Here is a 24294-nt window from a genome sequence, read left to right on the forward strand (position 1 = left end):
AGCGACCCCCCGGGGCCGGAGGGGGCACTGGGGACAGAGGGGACAGAGGGGACAGTCCCCAGGGGTGGCGCGTCACCCTCAGGGACATCCCAGTGCTCTGGGGGTGGTTCCCGTGTCCCTTTCCTGGGATTTTTGGGGATTTCTGGGGGGGGTTGGTGGCATTTTGGCGGCATTTTGGTGGCATTTTGGTGGCATTTTGGCGGCATTTTGGTGGCATTTTGGCGGCATTTTGGCGGCACTGCAGCCCCGCGGGTGGGTGACAGGAGGAGGTGACACGGCTCTGTCCCCAGCAGCCGGGTGGTGGCACTGCCGGGGGGGTCAGGCCAGGTGCCCAGGCCTTGCGGTGAGTGCCAGGACACGTCCCCAACCCAAGGCCACCAAGGTCCCTCTGTCCCCATCTCCAAAGAGCCCCGGCTGAGGGACACCAGAAGGTGACAGGGCCACCAGGGGCTGGGAGGGCCACCAGGGGTTCTCTGGGGCCACCAGGGGGTCCCAGGGCCACCAGGGGCTCTTCGGGGACACCATGGGGTGACAGGGCCACCAGGGGCTGACAGGGCCACCAGGGGTTCTTTGGGGACACCAGGGGTTCTTTGGGGCCACCAGGGGGTCCCAGGGCCACCAGGGGGGTCTTTGGGGCCACCTGGGGGATGACAGGGCCACCAGGGGGTTCTCTGGGGTCCCAGGGCCACCAGGGGGTTCTTTGGGGACACCAGGGGGTGACAGGGCCACCAGGGGGTTCTTTGGGGACACCAGGGGGTTCTCTGGGGGTCCCAGGGCCACCAGGGGGTTCTTTGGGGACACCAGGGGGTGACAGGGCCACCTGGGGGTGACAAGGCTACCAGGGGTTCTCTGGGGCCACCAGGGGGTCCCAGGGCCACCAGGGGGGTCTTTGGGGCCACCTGGGGGATGACAGGGCCACCAGGGGGTTCTTTGGGGACACCAGGGGGTTCTCTGGGGTCCCAGGGCCACCAGGGGGTTCTTTGGGGACACCAGGGGTTCTCTGGGGCCACCAAAGGGTCCCAGGGCCACCAGGGCCACCACCGCTTTATTTTTGGGGTCCCAGGGCCACCCCCAGGGATTGAATTGGGGTCCCAGGAGTTTCTTTGGGGTCCCAGGGCCACCACCCGAGGTTTATTTGGGGTCACAGGAATTTCTTTGGGGTCCCAAAACCACCAGGGATTAAATTGGGGTCCCAGGGCCACCACCACTGTTTTATTTGGGGTCACAGGGCCACCAGCAGGGATCGATTTGGGGTCCCGGGGGTTTTGGGGTCCCAGGGCGGTTTTAGGATCACAGGAATTTTTGGGGTCCCGGGGGTTTTGGGGTCCCGGGGGTTTTGGGGTCCCGGGGGTTTTGGGGGTTATGGGGATTTTTGGGGTCCCAGGGCCAACAGCAGAGATTTATTTGGGGGTCCCAGGTGGGTTTTTTGGGGGTCCCAGGTGGGTTTTTTTGGGGGGTCCCGGGGAGGTTTTGGGATCCCAGGGGGTTTTTGGGGGTTTTGGGTTTTTTTGGGGGGTCACAGGGGGGTTTTGGGGTCCCAGGTGGGTTTTTTGGGGTCACAGGGGGTTTTTTGGGGGTCCCAGGGCGGTTTTTTGGGGTCTCAGGGTTTTTGGGGTCCTAGGGGGGTTTTTGGGGGGTCCCAGGTGGGTTTTTTGGGGGTCCCGGGGGGTTTTTTTTGGGATCCCAGGGGGGTTTTGGGATCCCAGGTGGGTTTTTGGTGTCCCATGTGGGTTTTTTGGGGGTCCCGGGGGGTTTTTTGGGGGTCCCAGGTGGGTTTTTTGGGGGTCCCGGGGGGTTTTTTGGTGTCCCAGGGGGGTTTTGGGGTCCCAGGGGGGTTTTGGGGTCACAGGGATTTTTGGGGTCCCGGGGGGTTTTTTGGGGGTCCCAGGGGGGTGTTTTGGGGGTCCCGGGGGGTTTTTGGGGGTCCCAGGGGGGTTTTTGGGGGTCCCAGGGGAGTTTTGGGGTCACAGGGATTTTTGGGGGTCCCGGGGGGTTTTGGGGTCCCAGGTGGGTTTTTGGTGTCCCAGGTGGGTTTTGGGAGGTCCCAGGTGGGTTTTGGGGGTCCCAGGTGGGTTTTTGGGGTCACAGGGCCACCACGCAGTCGCTGCCCGGGTACTCGGGGGGGCTGAGCCCGAATTTCCTCCGCAGCTCCTCGGGCACGAAGCGCCCGGCCAGGAAATGTCGCCGTCCCCGGAAGCGCCGCGTCACCTCCTTGGGGGCCACCAGCGACACCAGCACGTCCGGGCTGATGTCACCGCTGCCACCCGCGCCGGCCGCCCAGCCTGCCCCAGGGGACAGCGGTCACCGCGACAGCGGGGACACGGGGGACAGCGGGGACAGCGGGGACACCGGGGACAGCGGGGACAGCAGGGACAGCGGGGACACCGGGGACAACCAGGGACAGCGGGGGGACAGAGGGGACACCCAGGGACACTCAGGGACAGCGGGGGAACAGAGGGGACAGCCAGGGACAGCAGGGATAGCCGGGGACAGGGGACAGCGGGGGACATGGACAGGACACAGGGGGACACCAGGGGACAACAGGGACAGCCGGGGGACACAGCCCGCCCTGTGGGGACAGAGGCAGGGGACAGGGGGACACCAGGGGGACATGGAGAGGGGACAGGAGGACACAGCCCGCCCTGCGGACAGGGGACACGAGTGACACCCGGGGACACGGAGAGGGGACACGAGTGACACCCGGGGACACGGAGAGGGGACACGAGTGACACCCGGGGACACGGAACGGTCGGTGGGGTCACGGACAGAGGACAGGTGTGACTCCAGGGGACACACGGCACCCTTGGGGACACTCGGGGTCCCGCTGCTGCCGGGGAGGTGACAGAGAGGGCACAGGGAGGGGGACAGGGGTGGCACGGGCGGGGTTTGTCCCCGCGGGGATCCACCCCGGGCAGGGTGACACGGCCAGGCCGGGGTGGCGGGGGGGGGACACACGGGTGGTGACAATGCCAGGCCTGGCCACCAGGCAGTTCGGGAATGCCAGCTGGGAGTGCCAGCTGCCAGTGACGTCATGTCTCGGGCCGGGCACTTTGTTATTTCCTGTGGATGTCCCCAAGCCCGCCAGGGCCACCGCGGGGGGGTCCGGGGATGTCCCCAAGGGCCACCGCGGGGGGGTCCCTAGGATGTCCCCAACCCCACCAAGGTCACCGCGGGGGGGTCCCCGGGATGTCCCCAATCCCTCCTGGACCCTCCTGGGGGTCCGGGGATGTCCCCAAGGGCCACTGCGGGGGTTCTGGGGATGTCCCCAATCCCTCCTGGATCCTCGGGGGCGTCCCGGGAATGTCCCCAAGGGCCACCGCGGTGGGATCTGGGGATGTCCCCAATCCTTCCTGGATCCTCAGGGGCGTCCCGGGAATGTCCCCAAGGGCCACTGCGGGGGTTCTGGGGATGTCCCCAATCCCTCCTGGATCCTCGGGGGGGTCCCTGGAATGTCCCCAAGAGCCACCACGGGGGTTCCCGGGATGTCCCCACCCTGCCAGGGCCACCGCGGTGTGGGAGAGGGGATCAGAGGGACACAGGGAGCACCCAGGGGGACACCCGAGGGGACACCCGAGGGGACACCGGCAGCACCTGAGGGGACATCCAGGCTGACGATGGGGATGCGGACGTGCTTGAGGGTGGCCAGGATGGCCGCGCACGGCTCCGTCCCCTCTGTCCCCTCTGTCCCCTCGGCTCCCAGCACCGCGTCCACCACGGCGTTGTAGGCGTCGTTGATCAGCTGCACCTGGAGGCGACAGCGACACTCGCGGTGTCCCCGTGTCACCTCCGACGGCGGCGCTGGAAAATAAAATCCCCCCCCAAGCGGAGCAGCGAGGGAGGGGCCGCGGAGCCGAGCCCGGCACGCCGAGACGGCGAATTTTGGGTCAAATTCCTCCGTTTCCAGCGCCCGGAGGTTCCAAAAATAACAGAGCCGGTGGCTGCGGGCAGCGGGAGCTGGATTGTCGGGATTTTTTCTGGATTTTTTTTTTCTTTTTTCTGGATTTTCTGGCATTCCCGGGATCCCAGCAGGGCCGGGATGGGGAGGGGGAGAGGGGGAAAGGGAGGGGGGAAAGGAGAGCCCGGGGGGTTGGGGGGGTTTGGGGGAAAGGGAGGGGAAAGGAAGGAAAAAGGGAGAAATTTGGGGGTTTTGGGGTGTGGGGAGGGGAAAGAGGGAGAAAAGGAGATCTGGGGGGTTTGGGGGGATTTGGGGTTCGGGGAGGGGAAAAGGAAGGAAAAAAGGGGGAAATTTGGGGGTTTTGGGGGGGTTTTGGGGGGTGGGGAGGGGAAAGAGGGAGAAAAGGAGATCTGGGGGGTTTGGGGGGATTTGGGGTTCGGGGAGGGGAAAAGGAAGGAAAAAAGGGGGAAATTTGGGAGTTTTGGGGTGTGGGGAGGGAAAAGAGGGAGCAAAGCAGATCCAGGGGGTTTGGGGGGATTTGGGGTCAGGGGAGGGGGAAAGGGAAGGAAAAGAGGGAGAAATTTGGGAGTTTTGGGGGTTTTGGGGTGTGGGGGGGGAAAGAGGGAGAAAAGGAGATCTGGGGGGTTGAGGGAATTTGGGGGTTTGGGGTTCGGGGAGGAGAAAGAGGGAGAAAAGCAGATCAGGGGGGTTTGGGGGGATTTGGGGTCAGGGGAGGGGGAAAAGGAAGGAAAAAATTTGGAGTTTTGGGGTTTGGGGAGGGGAAAGAGGGAGAAAAGCAGATCTGGGGGGTTGAGGGAATTTGGGGGTTCGGGGAGGGGGAAAGGGAAGGAGAAGAGGGACAAGCAGGGGGATTTGGGGATTTGGGGGTTCACAGGGGGGAAAGGGGAGAAGGGGGGGGAATTTGGGGGTTCATGGGAGGAACAGAGCAGGAGAAGGGGATAACGAGGGGGGTTTGGGGGTTCACAGGGGGGAAAGGGGAGGGTAAGGGGGGAACCAGGGGGGTTTGGGGGTTCATAGGAGGAACAGGGCAGGGTGAGGGGGTAACCAGGGGGGTCTGGGGGTTCATAGGAGGAAGAGGGGAGGAGGTGGGGATAACCAGGGGGGTTTGGGGGTTCACAGGAGGAACAGGGCAGGGTGAGGGGGTAACAGGGGGGTCTGGGGCCGGGCTCACCTCGGTGGGCAGGTAGGACAGGAAGGGGATGTCCATCTTCTCGCACTGCGTGGTGAAGTCGCGGTGCAGCGGGTCCGGGGAGCGCTTGGGGTAGAAGATGGTGGGCTCGTAATCCTGCGGGAAGAGCGGAGCCCTGGAGCCGGGGGGCCGGGGAGGAAGGCCGGGGGAGGAGGAGGAGGAGGGCGGGGGGCAGGGGTACCCACAAAGCTGCGCAGGTGGCGGGCGCACACCAGCCCGACGGCCCCGATCCGCGCCGGCCCGCAGGCCACCAGCAGCGTGGGCTGCCTGCGCCGCAGAGAGCGCAGCGGGAACGCCTGCGGGGACAGCGGGGACACCGTCACACCGGGGACAGGGGACACCGTCACAGCGGGGACAGGGGGGACACTGGCACAGCGGGGACAGCGGGGACACCGTCACACCGGGGACAGCGGGGACACCGGGGGACAGGGGGGACACCGGCACAGCGGGGACAGGGGGGACACTGGCACACCGGGGACAGGGGGACACTGGCACAGCGGGGACAGCGGGGACACCGTCACACCGGGGACAGGGGGGACACCGTCACAGCGGGGGACAGGGGGGACAGCGGGGGACAGGGGGGACACCGGCACACCGGGGACAGCGGGGACACCGGCACACCGGGGGACAAGGGACAGGGGACACTGTTACATGGAGGGACAGGGGACAGCGGGGACACTGTCACAGCGGGGGACAGAGGGGACACTGTCACACCGGGAGACAAGGGACAGCGGGGACGCCGTCACGGGGGGACAGGGGACAGCAGGGACACTGGCACACCGGGGAACAGGGGACAGCGGGGACACTGTCACGGAGGGGAAAGGGGACAGTGGGGACACTCTCAAGGGGGGGACAGGGGACAGGCGACAGTGGGGACACTGTTACATGGAGGGACAGGGACAGCGGGGACCCTGTCACACCGGGGTGGCACTGGCACAGGGGGGTGGCACTGGCACACAGCAGGGACAGGGGGACATGTGGGCAGCATTGTCACACAGGGACAGGGGAAACCAGGGTGGCACTGTCACATGGCAGGGACAGGGGGACACAGGGGATGGCACTGGCACACAGCAGGGAATGGGGACAGCCCAGGGTCACCCAGGGACATGGCAGGGGGAGCGGGGCAAAGGCTGTGGGGACATGGGGATGTCACAGTGGCACTGTCACAGAGTGTCCAGGGTGGGACGGAGATGGCACAAGGAGCAGGATGGGGATGGGATCCATAGCACGGCATGGCACGGCATGGCACAGCATGGCATGGCATGGCACGGCATGGCACAGCATGGCATGGCACGGCATGGCACAGCATGGCACGGCATGGCACAGCATGGCACGGCATGGCACAGCATGGCACGGCATCCACGGCAGGACTTGGGTGGCACTCGGAGTGGGACAGAACAGGGGCCGTACTGGGATGAGGACGGTGCCCATGGTGGGATGAAGATGATGCCCACAGTGGGATGAGGATGATGCCCACGGTGGGATGAGGATGATGCCCACAGTGGGATGAGGACGGTGCCTGTGGTGGAATTCCAGGGTGGGCTCAGGAAGGTGCCCTGGGTGGGACCAGGATGGTGCCCAAGGTGGGATGGGGAAGGTGACCGGGGTGGGATGGGGGTGATGCCCGTGGTACCCTCGGGTGATGCCCGTGGTATCCTCGGGGTGATGCCCGTGGTACCCTCGGGGTGATGCCCGTGGTACCCTCGGGTGATGCCCGTGGTACCCTCGGGGTGATGCCCATGGTACCCTCTGGATGATGCCCGTGGTACCCTCTGGATGATGCCCGTGGTACCCTCGGGGTGATGCCCACGGCGGGACCCGGGGGATGCCCCGGCAGGGCCGAGGACGCTGCCCAGGCCGGGCCGTGCCCGCGGCCCCCCCGTCCCCGTCCCTGTCCCCGTCCCGCCCGCTGCACATTCCAGGATGGCTCGGGAGGGAGGGAGGGAGGGAGGGCCGCTCTGTTTATCCACTGACGGATTTTTTCCTGCTCACGGATCCTGGCTCCCGGACCCATCCCCAGTGCCCGGAGCGGGACACGGCCCCGGTAGCCCGGGCCTGGCCCTGGCCCCGCGCTGGCCACGCCCGCCGGCACCTCCTGGCACCGGGGACACGGCGGGGACACGGCGGGGACACCCCGGCTGGCTGGGGGAGCCGGAGCTGGGGTGGCCCCGAGGAAGAGGAGGATGGCGAGCGCCAGGTGGGGTCAGGGATGCTGCAACAGCTGCGGCACCAAAACATTTCTGCTCCTCAGGCAGCGCTCGGAGCAGGGAAGGGCCGATGGAAAAGCTGAGGCGGGCGCGGAGCGCTCGGGCCCGAGGCACAAAGCTGCCCTTGATGGACCCCTGCTCCTCCTCCTCCTCCTCCTCCTCCTCCTCCTCCTGCTCCTGCTCCTCCTCCTCCTCCTCACATCGCGCAGGAGCCCCGGGCGATCCCCGCAGCAGCGACATCGCCGGGGCACGGGGACACTTGGGCACCTCTGGGGACCCCCCACGGCCCCCGCACCGACCCCCGGGATGGGCTGAGCATCCCCCTCCCCGTGGGGACCCCAGCCCTGCTGCGGTGTCCCAGCCCCTCCGAGGTGTCCCCAGCCCCCCTGGGTGTCCCCAGCCCCCCTGGGTGTCCCCAGCCCCTCCGGGTGTCCCCAGCCTCACCTTGGTGACAGCCACGGCACAGGCGTGTCCCCAGATCTCGATCAGCTGCTGCAGCCCGAAGCGATAATCCTCCAGCAGCTCCTTCTCCATGGCCTCCGCCTCCGCCTGGCTGCCTTGGGGACAGTCCCCGCTCAGGACAGGGGGACAGAGCTGTCCCCACCCTCCCCCCCGGGACGGGATTTTGGGACACGGGGCGAGCGCGCTGGGGGCTCGGGGTGGGCCCCGCCGTGGGGACGGGCACGGAGGTCACACGGATGTCACACGGGTGTCACACGGGTGTCGCACGGAGGGGACCGTGACCGCACGGGCCGGGGCGGGAGCGGCGCTCGGCCGAGCTGGCGGCGGCCCCGGTTCCCCGGTTACATAAAAGCGAACAAAGCCGCGGTTGTTCCGCCGCCGCCGAGCCCGGAGCTGGCAGCGCCCAGCGCGACAATAATTGCTCACATCTGTTGGCTTCACCTGCGCGGGCGGAGCGGGCTGGGCCGCCTCCAGCGCCCGCCGGGAGGGAACGCGAGCCCCGCCGGGACGGGATCCCGGCGGTACCGGGGCAACCGAGCGGAGCTGGGGGGATGCAGACCCCGCCGGTACCGGGGGAACCGAGCGGAGCTGGGGGGATCCAGACCCCGCCGGTACCGGGGGAACCGAGCGGAGCTGGGGGGATCCAGACCCCGCCGGTACCGGGGGGACCGAGAGGAGCTGGGGGGATCCAGACCCCGCCGGTACCGGGGGAACCGAGCGGAGCTGGGGGGATCCAGACCCCGCCGGTACCGGGGGAACCGAGCGGAGCTGGGGGGATCCAGACCCCGCCGGTACCGGGGGAACCGAGCGGAGCTGGGGGGATCCAGACCCCGCCGGTACCGGGGGAACCGAGCGGAGCTGGGGGGATCCAGACCCCGCCGTACCCCGCTCAGAGCCAGCCCCGGGAGGGGACCTGGCACTGCCAGAGGCACCTGAGGGGTCCCACGTTGGGGTCCCGGGTGGGGGGCCCAGGCTGCAGGGTGGTCCCACCCCATCCAGGCTGTCCCCACGGACCAGCCCTGTCCCGGCAGAGCCCAAAAAATCCCTTTTCATTCCAGCAGGGCCCCAGCAAGCTCCTGGTCCCCCCATTCCCACATCCCAGTCCTTGGCTGTCCCGATAAACCTGCCAGGAAAACTTCATCCCGTCCCACATTCCCACCCCGCATTCCCACCCCGCATTCCCACCCCGCATTCCCGTCCCGTCCCTGTCCCCAATCCTCTGGTGCCCCCTAGTGAGTCCCAGCCCGGTCCCAGCCCCACACGGGGGGCTCTGGGGAGAAAACCGGGGGGCAAAAGGGATGGGAAGGGACCGAGCGGTGCCCGGAGCCCCTCCCGTGGCGAGCGGGGGTGGCGGGGGTGGCCGGGCCCAGCTGTGTTTGTTGTCCCTCGCCCAACAAAAGCCACGTGTCCGCCGCAATTCCCGGAGAACATTGTCGCTAATCGCTGCTGGCAGGGACACTCCCGGCTGGCAGGGACACCCGCTGGCTCCGCGGGGCTGGCACCGGCCCCGGGCGGGGACACGGCCGGGGGCTCCCCGGGAGCTGCGGCCCCGCCTCCGGAACGCATCCCGGTCCCGCATCCCGGTCCCGCATCCCCGATCCATATCCCGACACGATCCCGGCTGGGTCCCCTCTCTGTGTCCCCGAGCCACGTCCCAGTCCCACACCCCAGTCCCACATCCCGCTCCCATTCCCCGTTCCCGCTCCCATTCCCCGTTCCCGTTCCACTGCTCCCTCCCGGTACAGCCCGGCCGCGGGACCCTCCCGTGTCCCCGGTGTTCCCGCTGTCCCCGCCGCGTGTCCCCGGTGTTCCCGGTGTCCCCATCCCTGCCCATCCCGGGTCCCGCACTCCTCTCCCGCCGCCTCCCGGAGCATCCCCGCCGCAGCCATGGAGACCCGGGATGCGGTTGCTCCGGCAACGGCGGCTCCGTGGGTACCGACCCGCCCTCCCCGGCCCCAGGGGACACCCGTGGGGACCGGGACCCGGCCCGGGGGTTCTGCGGGCAGCGCGCGGGGGCTGGCACCGAGCCGGGGCGGCTGCCGGGGCACCGGGGAGCTCCCGTTCCGCCCCCGCGGGGTCCCGGCACCGGGGAACGGGGCCCGTCCCGGGGCAGCCCCGGCTGAGCGGCACCGCCCGGAGCCGCCGGTTCTGCCGGGGGGGCTCCTCGGGGGGACCCCCGGGCTCACCTGAGGTACCGGGGCGGCTCCCGGGACGGGCAGGGCGCGGAGCTCATGGCGGGGAGCGGGACGGGAGCGGCGGCGGAACCGAACCCCCGGCAGGACCGGAGCCGGCGGGAGCTGCGCGGAGCCTCCGAGCACGGCTGGACCGGATCCGCTGGAATCTCCGCGGAGTCTCCGGTCGGAGCGGATCTCCCGGGAATGCCGAGGACGCTCCGGTCGGAGCGGATCTCCCGGGAATGCCGAGGACGCTCCGGTCGGAGCGGATCTCCCGGGAATGCCGAGGATGCTCCGGTCGGAGCGGATCCCCCGGGAATGCCGAGGATGCTCCGGTCTCCCGGGAATGCCGAGGATGCTCCGGTCGGACCGGATCTCCCGGGAATGCCGAGGACGCTCCGGTCTCCCGGGAATGCCGAGGATGCTCCGGTCGGAGCGGATCCCCAGGGAATGCCGAGGATGCTCCGGTCGGACCGGATCTCCCGGGAATGCCGAGGACGCTCCGGTCGCACCGGATCTCCCGGGAATGCCGAGGATGCTCCGGTCGGAGCGGATCCCCCGGGAATGCCGAGGATGCTCCGGTCGGAGCGGATCCCCCGGGAATGCCGAGGATGTTCCGGTCTCCCGGGAATGCCGAGGACGCTCCGGTCGGAGCGGATCCCCCGGGAATGCCGAGGACGCTCCGGTCGGAGCGGATCCCCCGGGAATGCCGAGGATGCTCCAGCCGGCGCTCGGCGGTACCGCCCGGGGGGAGGCGGCTCCGGTGCCCCCGCCCCGCTCCCGGCCCGGCCCCGCTCCGGGAATGCCGCCCGTGGTTCCCACCCGGGAATTCCAACCGGGCTGAATTTTGGGGTTAAACCCCCCCAGATCGGGGCTTTTCCAGCGGGATGCGCAGCCCCGGGAGCGGGGAACACGCGGGGAGGGGACAGGGACACGGCCCCTCCCTCCATCCCAAATTCCCAGCCCGAATTCCCGGGAAAATCCCCCGGGAGCTGCCGAACTTCGGGTGGGGGAGAGAGAGAGCAGAGTCCGGGAGCCACGGGGCTCCCAGTCCCAAAGGGGGATCCCAATCCCAAAAGGAGCTCCCAAATCCCAAAGTTGGGAGATCCCAAATCCCAAAGTGGGGAGATCCCAAATCCCAAAGTGGGGAGATCCCAAATCCCAAAAGGAGCTCCCAAATCCCAAAGTGGGGAGATCCCAATCCCAAAGTGGGGAGATCCCAAATCCCAAAGTGGGGAGATCCCAATCCCAAAAGGAGATCCCAAATCCCAAAGTGGGGAGATCCCAATCCCAAAGTGGGGAGATCCCAATCCCAAAGTGGGGGGGAGATTCCAATCCCAAAAGGGGCTCCCAATCCCAAAAGGAGATCCCAAATCCCAAAGGGAGCAGATCCCAGTCACAAAGGGGGATCCCCAATCCCAAAGGGGGCACATCCCAATTCCCAGGGGTGGTTCCAATCCCCAAAGGATTTATTTATTCATTTATTTATTTATTCATTAATTATTAATGAGCAGGAGTCGGAAGAAGCTCGGGGTGGCGGAATCAGCCTGGAGAGGGGCAGGAAAAGGGGGGAAAGTTCCGGAAGGAGCCGGGAGAGGCGGGCTCGGGGCACGGGGCGGGTTTGGGGTCACACGTAGTTCTGCAGCCCGAACTTCTCGCGGTCCAGCTCGGCCGGGGGCCGCAGGAAGTAGAGCTCCTCCAGCGTGGGGGGCACCCAGCGCTCCGTGTGGAAACGGGACTCGCCCACCTGCAACCGGGAACGGGCTGGGAACCACCGGGAACGGGCTGGGAACCACCGGGAATGGGCTGGGAACCACCGGGAACGGGCTGGGAGCCACCGGGAACGGGCTGGGAACCACCGGGAACGGGCTGGGAACCACCGGGAACGGGCTGGGAACCATTGGGAATGGGCTGGGAACCACCGGGAACGGGCTGGGAGCCACCGGGGATTGTACTGGGAGCCACCGGGAACGGGCTGGGAGCCACCGGGAACGGGCTGGGAACCACCGGGAATGGGCTGGGAACCACCGGGAATGGGCTGGGAGCCACCGGGAATGGGCTGGGAACCACCGGGAACGGGCTGGGAACCACCGGGAACGGGCTGGGAACCACCGGGAACGGGCTGGGAACCATTGGGAATGGGCTGGGAACCACCGGGAACGGGCTGGGAGCCACCGGGGATTGTACTGGGAGCCACCGGGAACGGGCTGGGAGCCACCGGGAACGGGCTGGGAACCATCGGGAACGGGCTGGGAACCACCGGGAACGGGCTGGGAACCACCGGGAATGGGCTGGGAACAACCGGGGATTGTACTGGGAATCACTGGAATGGGCTGGGAACCACCAGGAACGGGCTGGGAGCAACCGGGAACGGGCTGGGAGCCACCGGGAACGGGCTGGGAACCACCGGGAACGGGCTGGGAACAACCGGGAACGGGCTGGGAACAACCGGGAACGGGCTGGGAACCACCGGGAACGGGCTGGGAACAACCGGGAACGGGCTGGGAACAACCGGGAACGGGCTGGGAACCAACGGGAACGGGGTTGGGATCACCGGGAACGGGCTGGGAACAACCGGGAACGGGCTGGGAACCACCGGGAACGGGCTGGGAGCCACCGGGAACGGGCTGGGAACCACCAGGAATGGGCTGGGAACCACCAGGAATGGGCTGGGAACCACCGGGAACGGGCTGGGAGCCACCGGGAACGGGCTGGGAGCCACCGGGAATGGGCTGGGAGCCACCGGGAATGGGCTGGGAACCATTGGGAATGGGCTGGGAACCACCGGGAACGGGCTGGGAACCACTGGGATGGGCTGGGAACCACCGGGGATTGTACTGGGAGCCACCGGGAACGGGCTGGGAACCACCGGGAACGGGCTGGGAACCACCGGGAACGGGCTGGGAACCAACGGGAACGGGCTGGGAACCACCGGGAATGGGCTGGGAACCACCGGTGATTGTACTGGGAACCACCAGGAATGGGCTGGGAACCACCGGGAACAGGCTGGGAACCACCGGGAACGGGCTGGGAGCCACCGGGAACGGGCTGGGAGCCACCGGGAACGGGCTGGGAGCCACCGGGAACGGGCTGGGAACCAACGGGAATGGGCTGGGAACCACTGGGAATGGGCTGGGAACCACCGGGGATGGTGTCGGGAATGGCCGGGATTGTGTTGCTAATTGCTGGGAATTCCCGGGATTGGCGGGAGGAGCCGCCCCGGGCGGGGCCTGGGAGCTCCCGGAGCCGGAGGGACACAGAGTGCCATGGGATCCCAAATCCCGGGAGGGAGCCAAATCCCATGGGATTCCAGATCCATGGAGCTAAATCCCATGGGATCCCAAATCCATGGAGCTAAATCCCATGGGATCCCAAATCCGTGGAGCCAAATCCCATGGGATCCCAAATCCATGGAGCTAAATCCCATGGGATCCCAAATCCGTGGAGCTAAATCCCATGGGATCCCAAATCTGTGGAGCCAAACCCCATGAGATCCCAAATCCCATGGGATCCCACAGAGCCAAATCCACGGGGATGGCAGCATCCCACGGGATCCCAGAGGGTCCCCCCCTGTCCTGCCCCTTTTCCCCTGGGAATCCCAAACCTTCCAGCCTGGGGTGATCCCAGATCCCCTGGGCTGGCTGGCTGGATCCATGGGATCCCAGAGGGGCAGATTCCCCCCTTTCCCCCGGGAATCCCGAACCTTCCAGCCCGGAACGTCCCGCATGATCTTGGCCTCCTCCTCCAGGTTCTCCCGCAGCATCCGGAGGGTCCTGAGGGACACGGGCACGGGAAGGGACCCCAGGCCCACACCCGGCACCCCCACCCCAAACTCACAGTCCCAAAGGGAGTTCCCAGTCCCAAGGGAAATTCCCAATCCCAAAGGGAAGTTCTCAATCCCATATGGAAATTCCCAATCCCAAAGGGAAATTCCCCATCCCAAAGGGAAATTCCCCATCCCAAAGGGAAATTCCCCATCCCAAAGGGAAATTCCCCATCCCACAGGAAGTTCCCAATCCCATAAAGTTCCCAGCCCCAAAAGAAGTTCCCAATCCCATAGAGGAAGTTCCCAATTCCAAGGGAAATTCCCAACCCCAAAGGGAAATTCCCGATCCCAAAGGGAAATTCCCGATCCCAAAGGGAAATTCCCGATCCCAAAGGAAATTCCCGATCCCATATGGAAGTTCCTGATCCCATAGAGAAAGTTCCCAATCCCATAAAGGAAGTTCCCAATTCCAAGGGAAATTCCCAACCCCAAAGGGAAATTCTCAATCCCAAGGGAAATTCCCAACCCCAAAGGGAAATTCCCAATCCCAAAGGGAAATTCCCAATCCCAAAGGGAAATTCCCAATCCCAAAGGAAGTTCCCAGTCCCAAGGGAAGTTCCCAATCCCAAGGGAAGTTCCCAATCTCAAGGGAAATTCCCAATCCCAAAGGGAAGTTCTCAATCCCATATGGAAATTCCCAATCCCAAAGGGAAATTCCCAATCCCAAAGGAAGTTCCCCATCCCATAAAGTTCCCAGCCCCAAAAGAAGTTCCCAATCCCATAGAGGAAGTTCCCAATCCCAAGGAAAGCTCCCAATCCCAAAGGGAAGTTCCCAGTCCCAAGGGAAGTTCCCAATCCCAAAGGGAAGTTCTCAATCCCATATAGAAATTCCCAATCCCAAAGGGAAATTCCCCATCCCAAAGGGAAATTCCCCATCCCAAAGGGAAATTCCCCATCCCATAAAGTTCCCAGCCCCAAAAGAAGTTCCCAATCCCATAGAAGAAGTTCCCAATTCCAAGGGAAACTCCCAACCCCAAAGGAAAATTCTCAATCCGAAGGGAAATTCCCGATCCCAAAGGAAGTTCTCAATCCCAAGGGAAGTTCCCGATCCCAAAGGAAATTCCCGATCCCATATGGAAGTTCCTGATCCCATAGAGAAAGTTCCCAATCCCATAAAGGAAGTTCCCAATCCCATATGGAAGTTCCCAATCCCATATGGAAGTTCCTGATCCCATAGACGAAGTTCCCAATCCCACGGGAAATTCCCAATCCCAAGGAAAATTCCCAATCCCAGGGAGTTCCCAGCCCCGCACCTGCGGTCGGACTCCGCCTGCAGCAGCGGCATCAGCGCGATCCGAGCCTCCAGCTCCTCGATCAGCAACCGCCTGCAGGGACAGGGCAATGGGCACTGGGGGCACTGGGAATGGGGGACTGGGAGCACTGGGAAGGGATGGGAAATGTGCTGGAAGGAGGTGGGGAAAGCCCATCCCGGGGCCAGAAGCGCGGGGAGCCCCGGGATCGGGCCGGGGATGCCCCGGGGGGCTCGGAGCGTCACCTGCGCTCGCGGTTCCACCTGACGAGGGTGTAGTAGCCGAGCAGGAGGCTCCCGACGCCGAGCGCGAACAGGCTGTACCCTGAGGGCCGGGAGCGCCGTGAGGGGAGCGGGGGGCGCTCAGCGCCGACAGGCCGCACGGCCCCGCTCCTGCCCCCGCCGCCCCTCGGCGGCGCCCCCGCGGCTCCCCACGGGCTCACCTGAGAGGCCGCGGCGCGGGAGGTGCCGCTTGTAGTCGATGGGGCCGTACCCGCCCGGCGGGGCCATGTCCTGCTTCACCTTCGGCGCCGCCATTGCGGCGCTGCTCGGTGACGTCACTGCGCCGCGCCGCCGGCCCGCCCCGCTCCCGCGCGCGGGAAACTCACGTGGTGCAGCCACGTGAGCAATGGGGCCCTCACTTAAAGGGGCAACGGGCGCTTAAAAGGGCAATGCCACAAAAAATTCCCCCGCCCAACGGGATCCATCAATTCCTTGGGATCATCTTCCAACCCACCAGGATCCATCAATTCCTCGGGATCATCCCCCACCCACCAATTCTTTGGGATCATCTTCCAACCCACCAGGATCCATCAATTCCTCAGGATCATCCCCCGCCCAACGGGATCCATCAATTCCTTGGGATCATCTTCCAACCCACCAGGATCCATCAATTCCTCGGGATCCTCCCCCACCCATCAATTCCTTGGGATCATCCCCCACCCACCAGGATCCATCAAATTGCTTGGGATCATCCCCCACCCATCAATTCCTTGGGATCATCTTCCAACCCACCAGGATCCATCAAATTGTTTGGGATCATCCCCCACCCATCAATTCCTTGGGATCATCCCCCACCCACCGGGATCCATCAATTCCTCGGGATCATCGCCCAATCCAAAGGGATCCATCACTTTTCTGGGATCATCCTCCCATCCAATGGGATCCATTAATTCTTTGGGATCATCTTCCAACCCACCAGGACCCACCAATCCCTCTTTTCCCAATCCCGGAGCGTGGCCGCAACACTACCGGTGACCGGGAATTTGGGACAATCCCATGGGAATTCGGGACAATTCCATTGGGGACAATCCCACAGGAATTTGGGACAATCCCATGGGAATTTGGGACAATTCCATTGGGGACAATCCCACAGGAATTCGGGACAATCCCATGGGAATTCGGGACAATCCCATGGGAATTCAGGACAATCCCATGGGAATTTGGGACATTTCCACGGGAATTCAGGACAATCCCATGGGAATTCCCATGTGGCCGTGGCTCTTCCCAAGCTCCAAGAATTTGGATTTCATCCGGAATCGGGTGGAAAATTCCACCTGGGAACGTCCTTGGCCCCTTCTCCTTCCAGAGGGACGCGATCCAACGGCTCCGTGAGTTTTCCTGGAATGTTCAGGTGAGATCCAAGGCTGCTGGAGCAGAGCAGGAATTCCAGGTGGGAATGGAGAAGGCTCTGGATTTCTGGATTTGCTCCATCCATAAAATTCCGCAGGAAATCCACAAAATTCCCGGATTTTTCCCACCTTCTTTTCCCCTTCTCCCGTTTTCCCAAATTTTTTTTTTAAGTCCCAACAAATCCAAAGGAAAAAAATCCCACCCTGTTCTCCTTCCTTCCCAAAGGAGAGGGAAAAATGAGTCAAATTTGGGATTTTTCCCCCCAAATCTCCCGGAATTTCCTCCTTTTCACCCCTTCCTGCAGCCTGAATTCCCAGTTTTCCAACTTTGGGAATTCAATTCCAATTCTTCCCCCAAAAACAAGGGAGAGAACGCAGAGGCGCAGGAAGAATTCCCAAAATTTTGGATTTCCTTTGTTTTCAGCGCAGGAATCCCTTGGGATATAAAAAATTCAGGAATTCCCCTTTTTCCCCACCCTTTTGTTTTTTTTATCACGGCGAAATTCCGAATCCCTTCCCGTCGGTCGGGAAGGAAATCCAAGGAAAAAACAAAAGCAGACGGCTCGCCCGGTTCCGCCGCGGGAATCGTCCCACGGAAATCCGGGATCTTTTTATTTCACAAGTCGCTAAAATCTAAATTACAGCGGCGCCTCCTCGTCCTCCGCGGTGCCCCGGAAAAATTCCCCAAATCCCGGCGGCTCCGAGCGGGAATTTTATGGCTTTAGAGACCCCCCCTGGATCTGGAGCCTGGGAAGAGTGGGAAAAGGGATCCGGGATCCCGAGGGATCTCTGGGAATGGGAGGGTTGGGTGGGGTTCCCCTGGATCCCGGAAAGCTCTGGGGTTTGGGAATGTCAAAGGGGGTCCAGGAGATCTCTGGGATTCAGGGATTCCAGAAGCCTTGAGGATTTGGGAATCCCAAAATGGATCCAAAAGATCTCTGGGATTTGGGAATCCTAAAGGGGATGAAGGAGGTCTCTGGGATTCAGGAATCCCAAAAACCTCAAGGATTTGGGAATCCCAAAATGGATCCAAAAGATCCCTGGGATTCCAGAATTCCAAAGGGGATCCAAGGGGTCTCTGGGATTTGGAAATGCCACAAGCCTCAAGAATTGGGGAATCCCAAAATGGATCCAAGAGATCTCTGGGATTTGGGAATCCTAAAGGAGATCCGAGAGACCTCTGGGATTCAGGGATTCCAGAAGCCTTGAGGATTTGGGAATTCCAAAATGGATCCAAAAGATACCTGGGATTTGGGAATCCTAAAGGGGATCCAGGAGATCTCTGGGATTCCAGAATTCCAAAAACCTCAAGGATTTGGGAATCCCAAAATGGATCCAAGAGATCTCTGGGATTCCAGAATTCCAAAGGGGATCCAAGGGATCTCTGGGATTTGGAAATGCCACAAGCCTCAAGAATTGGGGAATCCCTAAATGGATCCAAGAGATCTCTGGGATTTGGGAATCCTAAAGGAGATCCGAGAGATCTCTGGGATTCAGGGATTCCAGAAGCCTTGAGGATTTGGGAATTCCAAAATGGATCCAAGAGATCCCTGGGATTTGGGAATCCTAAAGGGGATCCAGGAGGTCTCTGGGATTCCGGAATCCCAAAAACCTCAAGGATTTGGGAATCCCAAAATGGATCCAAGGGATCTCTGGGATTTGGGAATCCTAAAGGGGATCCGAGAGATCTCTGGGATTCCAGAATTACAGAAGCCTCAATGATTTGGGAATTCCAAAATGGATCCAAAAGATCTCTGGGATTTGGGAATCCCAAAGGGGATCCAGGAGGTCTCTGGGATTCCAGAATCCCAAAAACCTCAAGGATTTGGGAATCCCAAAATGGATCCAAGGGATCTCTGGGATTTGGGAATCCTAAAGGGGATCCAAGGGATTTCTGGGATTTGGGAATCCCAAAGGGGATCCAGGAGATCTCTGGGATTCTGGAATCCCAAAAACCTCGAGGATTTGGGAATCCCAAAATGGATCCAAGGGATCTCTGGGATTCCAGAATTCCAAAGGGGATCCAAGGGATCTCTGGGATTTGGGAATCCCCAAAGCCTCAAGAATTCGGGAATCCCAAAGGGGATCCAAGAGATCTCTGGGATTTGGGAATTCCAAAAGCCTTGAGGATTTGGGAATGCCAAAATGGATCCAAGAGATCTCTGGGATTTGGGAATCCTAAAGGAGATCCGAGAGATCTCTGGGATTCCAGAATTCCAGAAGCCTCGAGGATTTGGGAATCCCAAAATGATCCAGGAGATCTCTGGGATTTGGGAATTCCAAAATGATCCAGGAGATCTCTGGGATCTGGGAATTCCAAAAGCCTCAAGAATTCAGGAATCCCAAAGGGGATCCAGGGGATCTCTGGGATTCGGGAATCCCAAAGGGGATCCAAGAGATCTCTGGGATTCAGGAATCCCAAAAGCCTCGAGGATTTGGGAATCCCAAAGATCTCGGAATTCCAAAACCCCAATGGGTTCAGGAATCCCAAAGGGGACCCAAGAGCCTCAGGGATTTGAGAATCCCAAAGATCTCAGGATTTGAGAATCCCAAAAAGGATCCAAGAGATCTCAGGGATTCCAGAATCCCAAAGGGATCCAGCAGCAGGAATCAATCCAGGATTTGTTCCCCAACTCCCCCCTCCTCCACCATTCCCAAACATTTCCCTTCCACGATGGGAATTTTCCATTTCTTTGAGATTTTTTCTTTTTTCCCCCTCCCCCTTTTTTCCCATTTTTTGTGGGGCTTTTTCCTGGAAAAAGGAGACTGGGAAGAGGTTTGGAAAATCTGTATTGAAGAGTTGGAACAACTTTGAACCTGAACCATCCCAAAATCCCAAAAAAACCCCACGGGAACACGGAGCTGCAGAGGAAAAACCATCCCGGAATCCTTTCCCAAACTGATCCCAAATTTGGCATTTGGATGGAATCAAACAAATCCTCCAAATTCCCAGCAGCATTCCAAGAACATTCCAGAAAAAAAAAACCCCACATCAGAAGCAGGCTGGATCCCAGGAGTCACATTCCAGGTGGGAATTTGGAGTTTCAGCCTCACCCCATAAAATATTTTCATTTTCCAGCCTCAATCCATGCTGGATTTTCCTTCCCCTTCCAAACAAATCTTCCCCCCAACCCCCAAAATAATTTTTTGGGGGAATTTATCTTGAATTATCCATCCAAAAAAAAAAAATCAGGATGGAATATTTGGAAGTCTGGACACTGAGACTGGTTTGGAATTTTAATTCCAAATCCTTCAATTCCAACATTTCCTGATTACCAAAATTGGCTGAAATTCCAATTTCCAAGGGAATTCTGCTGGGATCCAAGAAAGTTTTGACATCGTTTTTATCCCATTGAATCCTTCTGTGACTCTTCCATTCCCTTTTTTTTTTCAGGAATTATCCAAACTCTGGGAATAAACAAAGCAGATTCCTCCCTACCCCCCAAAAAAAAAAAAAATATTGGATTTTAATTGGAGGAATTTTGTTGGGATTTTTTTTTTTTTTTTTTTTGGGAATAAATGAACTTTTTCCAAACATTGGCATCCAGGAGAGGAAAAATTCCCCCTGAACCAACCCCAAAAAATTCCACGTAGGAAAGGAACTGCAACTTTTCCCTCAAATCCAATGGAATTGAAGGAATTCCACGTCATCCCTCTGGTGGCATCTCCCAATCCAAGCTTGGAATGAAAAGAAAAACTCCCAAATTCCAAAATTCCAACCCAATTCCCACATCTGAGCTCTTCACATCCTTAAGGAAAACACCCCAAAAAATCCAAATCCAGCTGGGAATTCCGGGGTTTTTAGCCAACAAATCCCAGTTTGGAAAACAAGGTGGTTTGGTTTTTTTGTTTCAACTAAATCCCTAAATATGGAAACACCAGGAAAAAGTGGGAAAAGGGAGGGGTTTGTCCCTCGGATCCCAGGGGGATGATCCCAAAGGAATTCTTGGCTTTCCTAAGAAAATAAATCCGGATTTTCCTGAATTTCCCCCCTCCCACCAAACACACTTTTTTTTTTTTTAATATATATAGATCTCTAAATTATATATATTTATAATTTCCCCAAGAAAATTCCCCAAAACTGGAATAAGGCCTGGAATTCTGCCCCTTGGATTCGTCTGGAATTCGGGAAGAAACCCAAGGAAAAAAAAAAAAGAGGATGAGAAATCAAAAATGAAACCAAACTGGCCCCCTGGATGGATTTTGGGTTGAACCTCTGGAATTCCCAAAAAAAAAGATGGAAAACTCCATCCCAAATGGATACAGGAGCATGCTTGGGATGCCTGGAAGAACTTGAACCACGGGGGGAAGGATTGGGAACGGCTCCCAACCCTCCCTGCCTGCATCAGCTTCTGGAATTCCTGGAAATTTTGGAACAATATCCCTCAAAACAACAACAGAAAAGGAAAGGGAAAAAAAAAAAAAACCAAAACAACCCAACCAACCCTCCCAAAGGAAAAATTCCCAAAAAGTTTCGCTTTGGAGTCTCTGGGAACGTCGGGAAGGCCCAAAATTCGCGGGATGAGAAAGAACCGAGGTGGATTTTTGTCTCTCGGGAACTGCAAGGTTTGGAAACTACCAACGGTTCCAAAGTCTATTCCAACCAGAATCCAAGGGAAAAAGTGGGAATTTCCCGCAGCAATTCCCACCCTCCCAGCCAAGGTTTGGGCGGCAGCCGATCCCTAAAGGGCAAAAAAATCCAAACCGAACTCGACCGGAACCGGGGATTTGCACTTCTTCTCCTTCTCCTCGGGATCGTCGGAATTTTGGGAATCTCGGGATGTGCCGCCTGCTTTCCCGGCTGGAAGAGGAGCAGGGAAAAGGAGCAGCCATGAACTCGGCTCACTAAACGCAGGATGGGGCTGGAATTCTTCTCTCCACGCCCCAAAATTCCGGAATTCCGGAACGTTCCCGGCAAAAAGTTCGGCGTCGGCGAAGGCAGAGAGGAGTCGCTGAGTCCTTTTCGTTGTGGTTTGTTTTTTTTTTTTTTGTTGTGCTGGTGCCAAAAAAATTTTAGAACTAAATAAGGAAAAAAAAAAAATAAAGCCCAAAAAAAAAAAATTTTTAAGGAATTCTTCCCCCTTTTCCCTGCCAGCTTCCATGAAAAATCTGGGAGCCAACGGAGCCGGGCTTCGGCCACCCCGACGCGATCACTTCTCCCGGCAGGGACGGATGAGGAGTGGTGGTGCTGCATCCTAGAAAGCCTCGGGGCGTTATCCAGCTGGGATTAAAGCAGATTCCACGGAATTGTGGTAGAAAAGAAAGGATGGCAGAGCCTGGAAAAGTTCTCCCTGGGGAATTATTTCCACGTGGCCGACTGTGGGATGGAGCGGGGCGGGATCATGTCCAGGAGATACTCGCGCTGCCGCTCCACGGCCGAGGCCGACTTGTGCACGGCCAGCGCGGGGCTGACGAAGGGCAGGGCCCCACCTGGGGGAAAAAAAGGGAATTTTTGGGTCATGGAACAGCTTGGGAATGAGGGGAAATAAAGAAAAAACCCATGGAAAAGCAGGATTTGAACATGGATTATCCCAGTGCGATCCAGCGCCAAACTCATCCTGAGAAACGCAAAGGTTTTGGATCAAAAATCAGGATTGGAGCTCTCTGGGATTGTGGAATCATGGAATGGCTTGGGAATGAGGGGAAATAATGAAAAAACCCATGGAAAAGCAGGATTTAATCTGTGTTTAGGTCCAGCAAGAGGATTTAAACATGGATTATCCCAGTGCGATCCAGGGCCTTCAGGTTCCAAACTCATCCTGAGAAACGCAAAGGTTTTGGATCAAAAATCAGGATTGGAACTCTCTGGGATTGTGGAATCATGGAATGGCTTGGGAATGAGGGGAAATAATGAAAAAAAACATGGAAAAGCAGGATTTATCCATGGATTATCAAGGCCGACTTGTGCACGGCCAGCGCGGGGCTGACGAAGGGCAGGGCCCCACCTGGGGAAAAAAAGGGAATTTTTGGGTCATGGAACAGCTTGGGAATGAGGGGAGAGAATGAAAAATTGCATGGAAAAGCAGGATTGAAACATGGATTATCCCAGTACGATCCAGTGCCAAATTCATCCTGAGAAACACAAAGGTTTTGGATCAAAAATCAGGATTGGAGCCCTCTGGAATGCTGGAATCATGGAAGGGCTCAGGAATGAGGGGAAATAATGAAAAAAAAAACATGGAAAAGCAGGATTTAATCTGTGTTTAAATCCAGCAAGAGGATTTAAACATGGATTATCCCAGTGCGATCCAGTGCCAAACTCATCCTGAGAAACGCAAAGGATTTGGATCAAAAATCAGGATTGGAGCCCTCTGGAATTGTGGAATCATGGAATGGCTTGGGAATGAGGGGAAATAATGAAAAAAACCATGGAAAAGCAGGATTTAAACATGGATTATCCCAGTGCGATCCAGCGCCTTCAGGTTCCCAACTCATCCCGAGAAACGCAAAGGTTTTGGATCAAAAATCAGGATTGGAGCCCTCTGGAATGCTGGAATCATGGAATGGCTCAGGAATGAGGGAAAATAGTGCTTAAAAAATGCCAAATCCACGTGGAAAAGTAAGATTTAAATATGGATTATCCTGGCAGGATCTGGCACATTCAGGTTCCCAACTCATCCTGAGAAACGCAAAGGCTTTGGATCAAAAATCAGGATTGGAGCTCTCTGGGATTGTGGAATCATGGAGTGGCTCAGGAATGAGGGAAAAATATTGAAAATCCACATGGAAAAGTAATTTCAACCCAAAAATTGGGAATTCTGGGCAGTGATGACACCAACCTTCACCTCAAACCCTCAGCACCACCCCACATAAATTCCCACCCAAAACTGGGAATTCTGGGCAGTGATGACACCAACTTTCCCTTTAAACCTTCAGCATCACCCCACATAAATTCCCACCCAAAATCTGGGAATTTTGGGTGGTGATGACACCAACTTTCACCTCAAACCTTCGGTGTCATCCCACATAAATTTCCACCCAAAACTGGGAATTTTGGGCAGTGATGACACCAACCTTCACCTCAAACCTTCAGCACCACCCCACATAAATTCCCACCCAAAACTGGGAATTCTGGGCAGTGATGACACCAACCTTCACCTCAAACCTTCAGCACCACTCCACATAAATTCCCACCCAAAATCTGGGAATTTTGGGCAGTGATGACACCAACTTTCACCTCAAATCCTCGGCACCACCCCACAAAAATTCCCACCCAAAATTGGGAATTCTGGGCAGTGATGACACCAACCTTCACCTCAAACCTTCGGTGTCACCCCACATCAATTCCCACCCAAAATCTGGGAATTCTGGGCAGTGATGACACCAACTTTCACCTCAAACCTTCGATATCACCCCACATAAATTCCCACCCAAAATCTGGGAATTTTGGGTGGTGATGACACCAACCTTCACCTCAAACCCTCAGCACCACCCCACATAAATCCCCACCCAAAACTGGGAATTCTGGGCAGTGATGACACCAACCTTCACCTCAAACCTTCGATATCACCCCACGTAAATTCCCACCCAAAACTGGGAATTCTGGGCAGTGATGACACCAACTTTCCCTTTAAACCTTCAGCACCACCCCACATAAATTCCCACCCAAAACTGGGAATTCTGGGCAGTGATGACACCAA

The 24294-nt window shown here is 59.3% G+C and overlaps 3 protein-coding genes across 7 annotated transcripts in view; all 3 read right to left on the reverse strand.

Annotated features, from left to right (window-relative positions):
* Positions 1-2002: 2002 nt before the first annotated feature.
* Positions 2003-8784, reverse strand: YJEFN3 (YjeF N-terminal domain containing 3). The gene is given in 8 exon segments (XM_059870268.1): positions 2003-2282; positions 3592-3745; positions 5088-5201; positions 5291-5401; positions 7757-8003; positions 8216-8587; positions 8671-8699; positions 8701-8784. Coding segments are annotated over 8 exon segments (1296 nt in total). The 5' UTR covers positions 8770-8784; the 3' UTR covers positions 2003-2082.
* Positions 8785-11416: 2632 nt separating this feature from the next.
* NDUFA13 (NADH:ubiquinone oxidoreductase subunit A13) lies at positions 11417-15625 on the reverse strand. The gene is made up of 5 exons (XM_059869748.1): positions 15467-15625; positions 15270-15348; positions 15028-15099; positions 13652-13721; positions 11417-11695 (listed from the first exon to the last, which is right to left on the reverse strand). The coding sequence occupies exons 1-5, from the start codon at positions 15558-15560 to the stop codon at positions 11576-11578; spliced, it is 435 nt and encodes a 144-aa protein (XP_059725731.1). The 5' UTR covers positions 15561-15625; the 3' UTR covers positions 11417-11575.
* A 3802-nt stretch (positions 15626-19427) lies between these two features.
* Positions 19428-24294, reverse strand: part of GATAD2A (GATA zinc finger domain containing 2A) — a 41709-nt gene continuing 36842 nt past the window's right edge. For 4 of the 5 annotated variants that reach the window (XM_059869726.1, XM_059869730.1, XM_059869727.1 and 1 more), the window contains one exon: positions 19428-22084. In XM_059869726.1, coding sequence (XP_059725709.1) covers positions 21954-22084 — 131 coding nt within the window. In that variant the 3' untranslated portion in view covers positions 19428-21953. Of the gene's footprint in view, positions 22085-22516; positions 22600-24294 lie in introns of those variants that run through there. The other variant, XM_059869729.1, reaches the window with a different exon arrangement.

This window comes from Haemorhous mexicanus, chromosome 29 (assembly GCF_027477595.1).
Source record: "Haemorhous mexicanus isolate bHaeMex1 chromosome 29, bHaeMex1.pri, whole genome shotgun sequence".
Lineage (NCBI taxonomy): Eukaryota > Metazoa > Chordata > Aves > Passeriformes > Fringillidae > Haemorhous > Haemorhous mexicanus.

Coding starts and splice junctions, on each gene's coding strand:
- NDUFA13 (XM_059869748.1), bottom strand. CDS start 15,560: ATGGCGGCGCCGAAGGTGAAGCAGGACATGGCCCCGCCGGGCGGGTAC. Junction 15,349..15,466: donor CCCGCGCCGCGGCCTCTCAG/GTGAGCCCGTGG, acceptor CCCGGCCCTCAG/GGTACAGCCTGTTCGCGCTC. Junction 15,100..15,269: donor AGGTGGAACCGCGAGCGCAG/GTGACGCTCCGA, acceptor CTGTCCCTGCAG/GCGGTTGCTGATCGAGGAGC.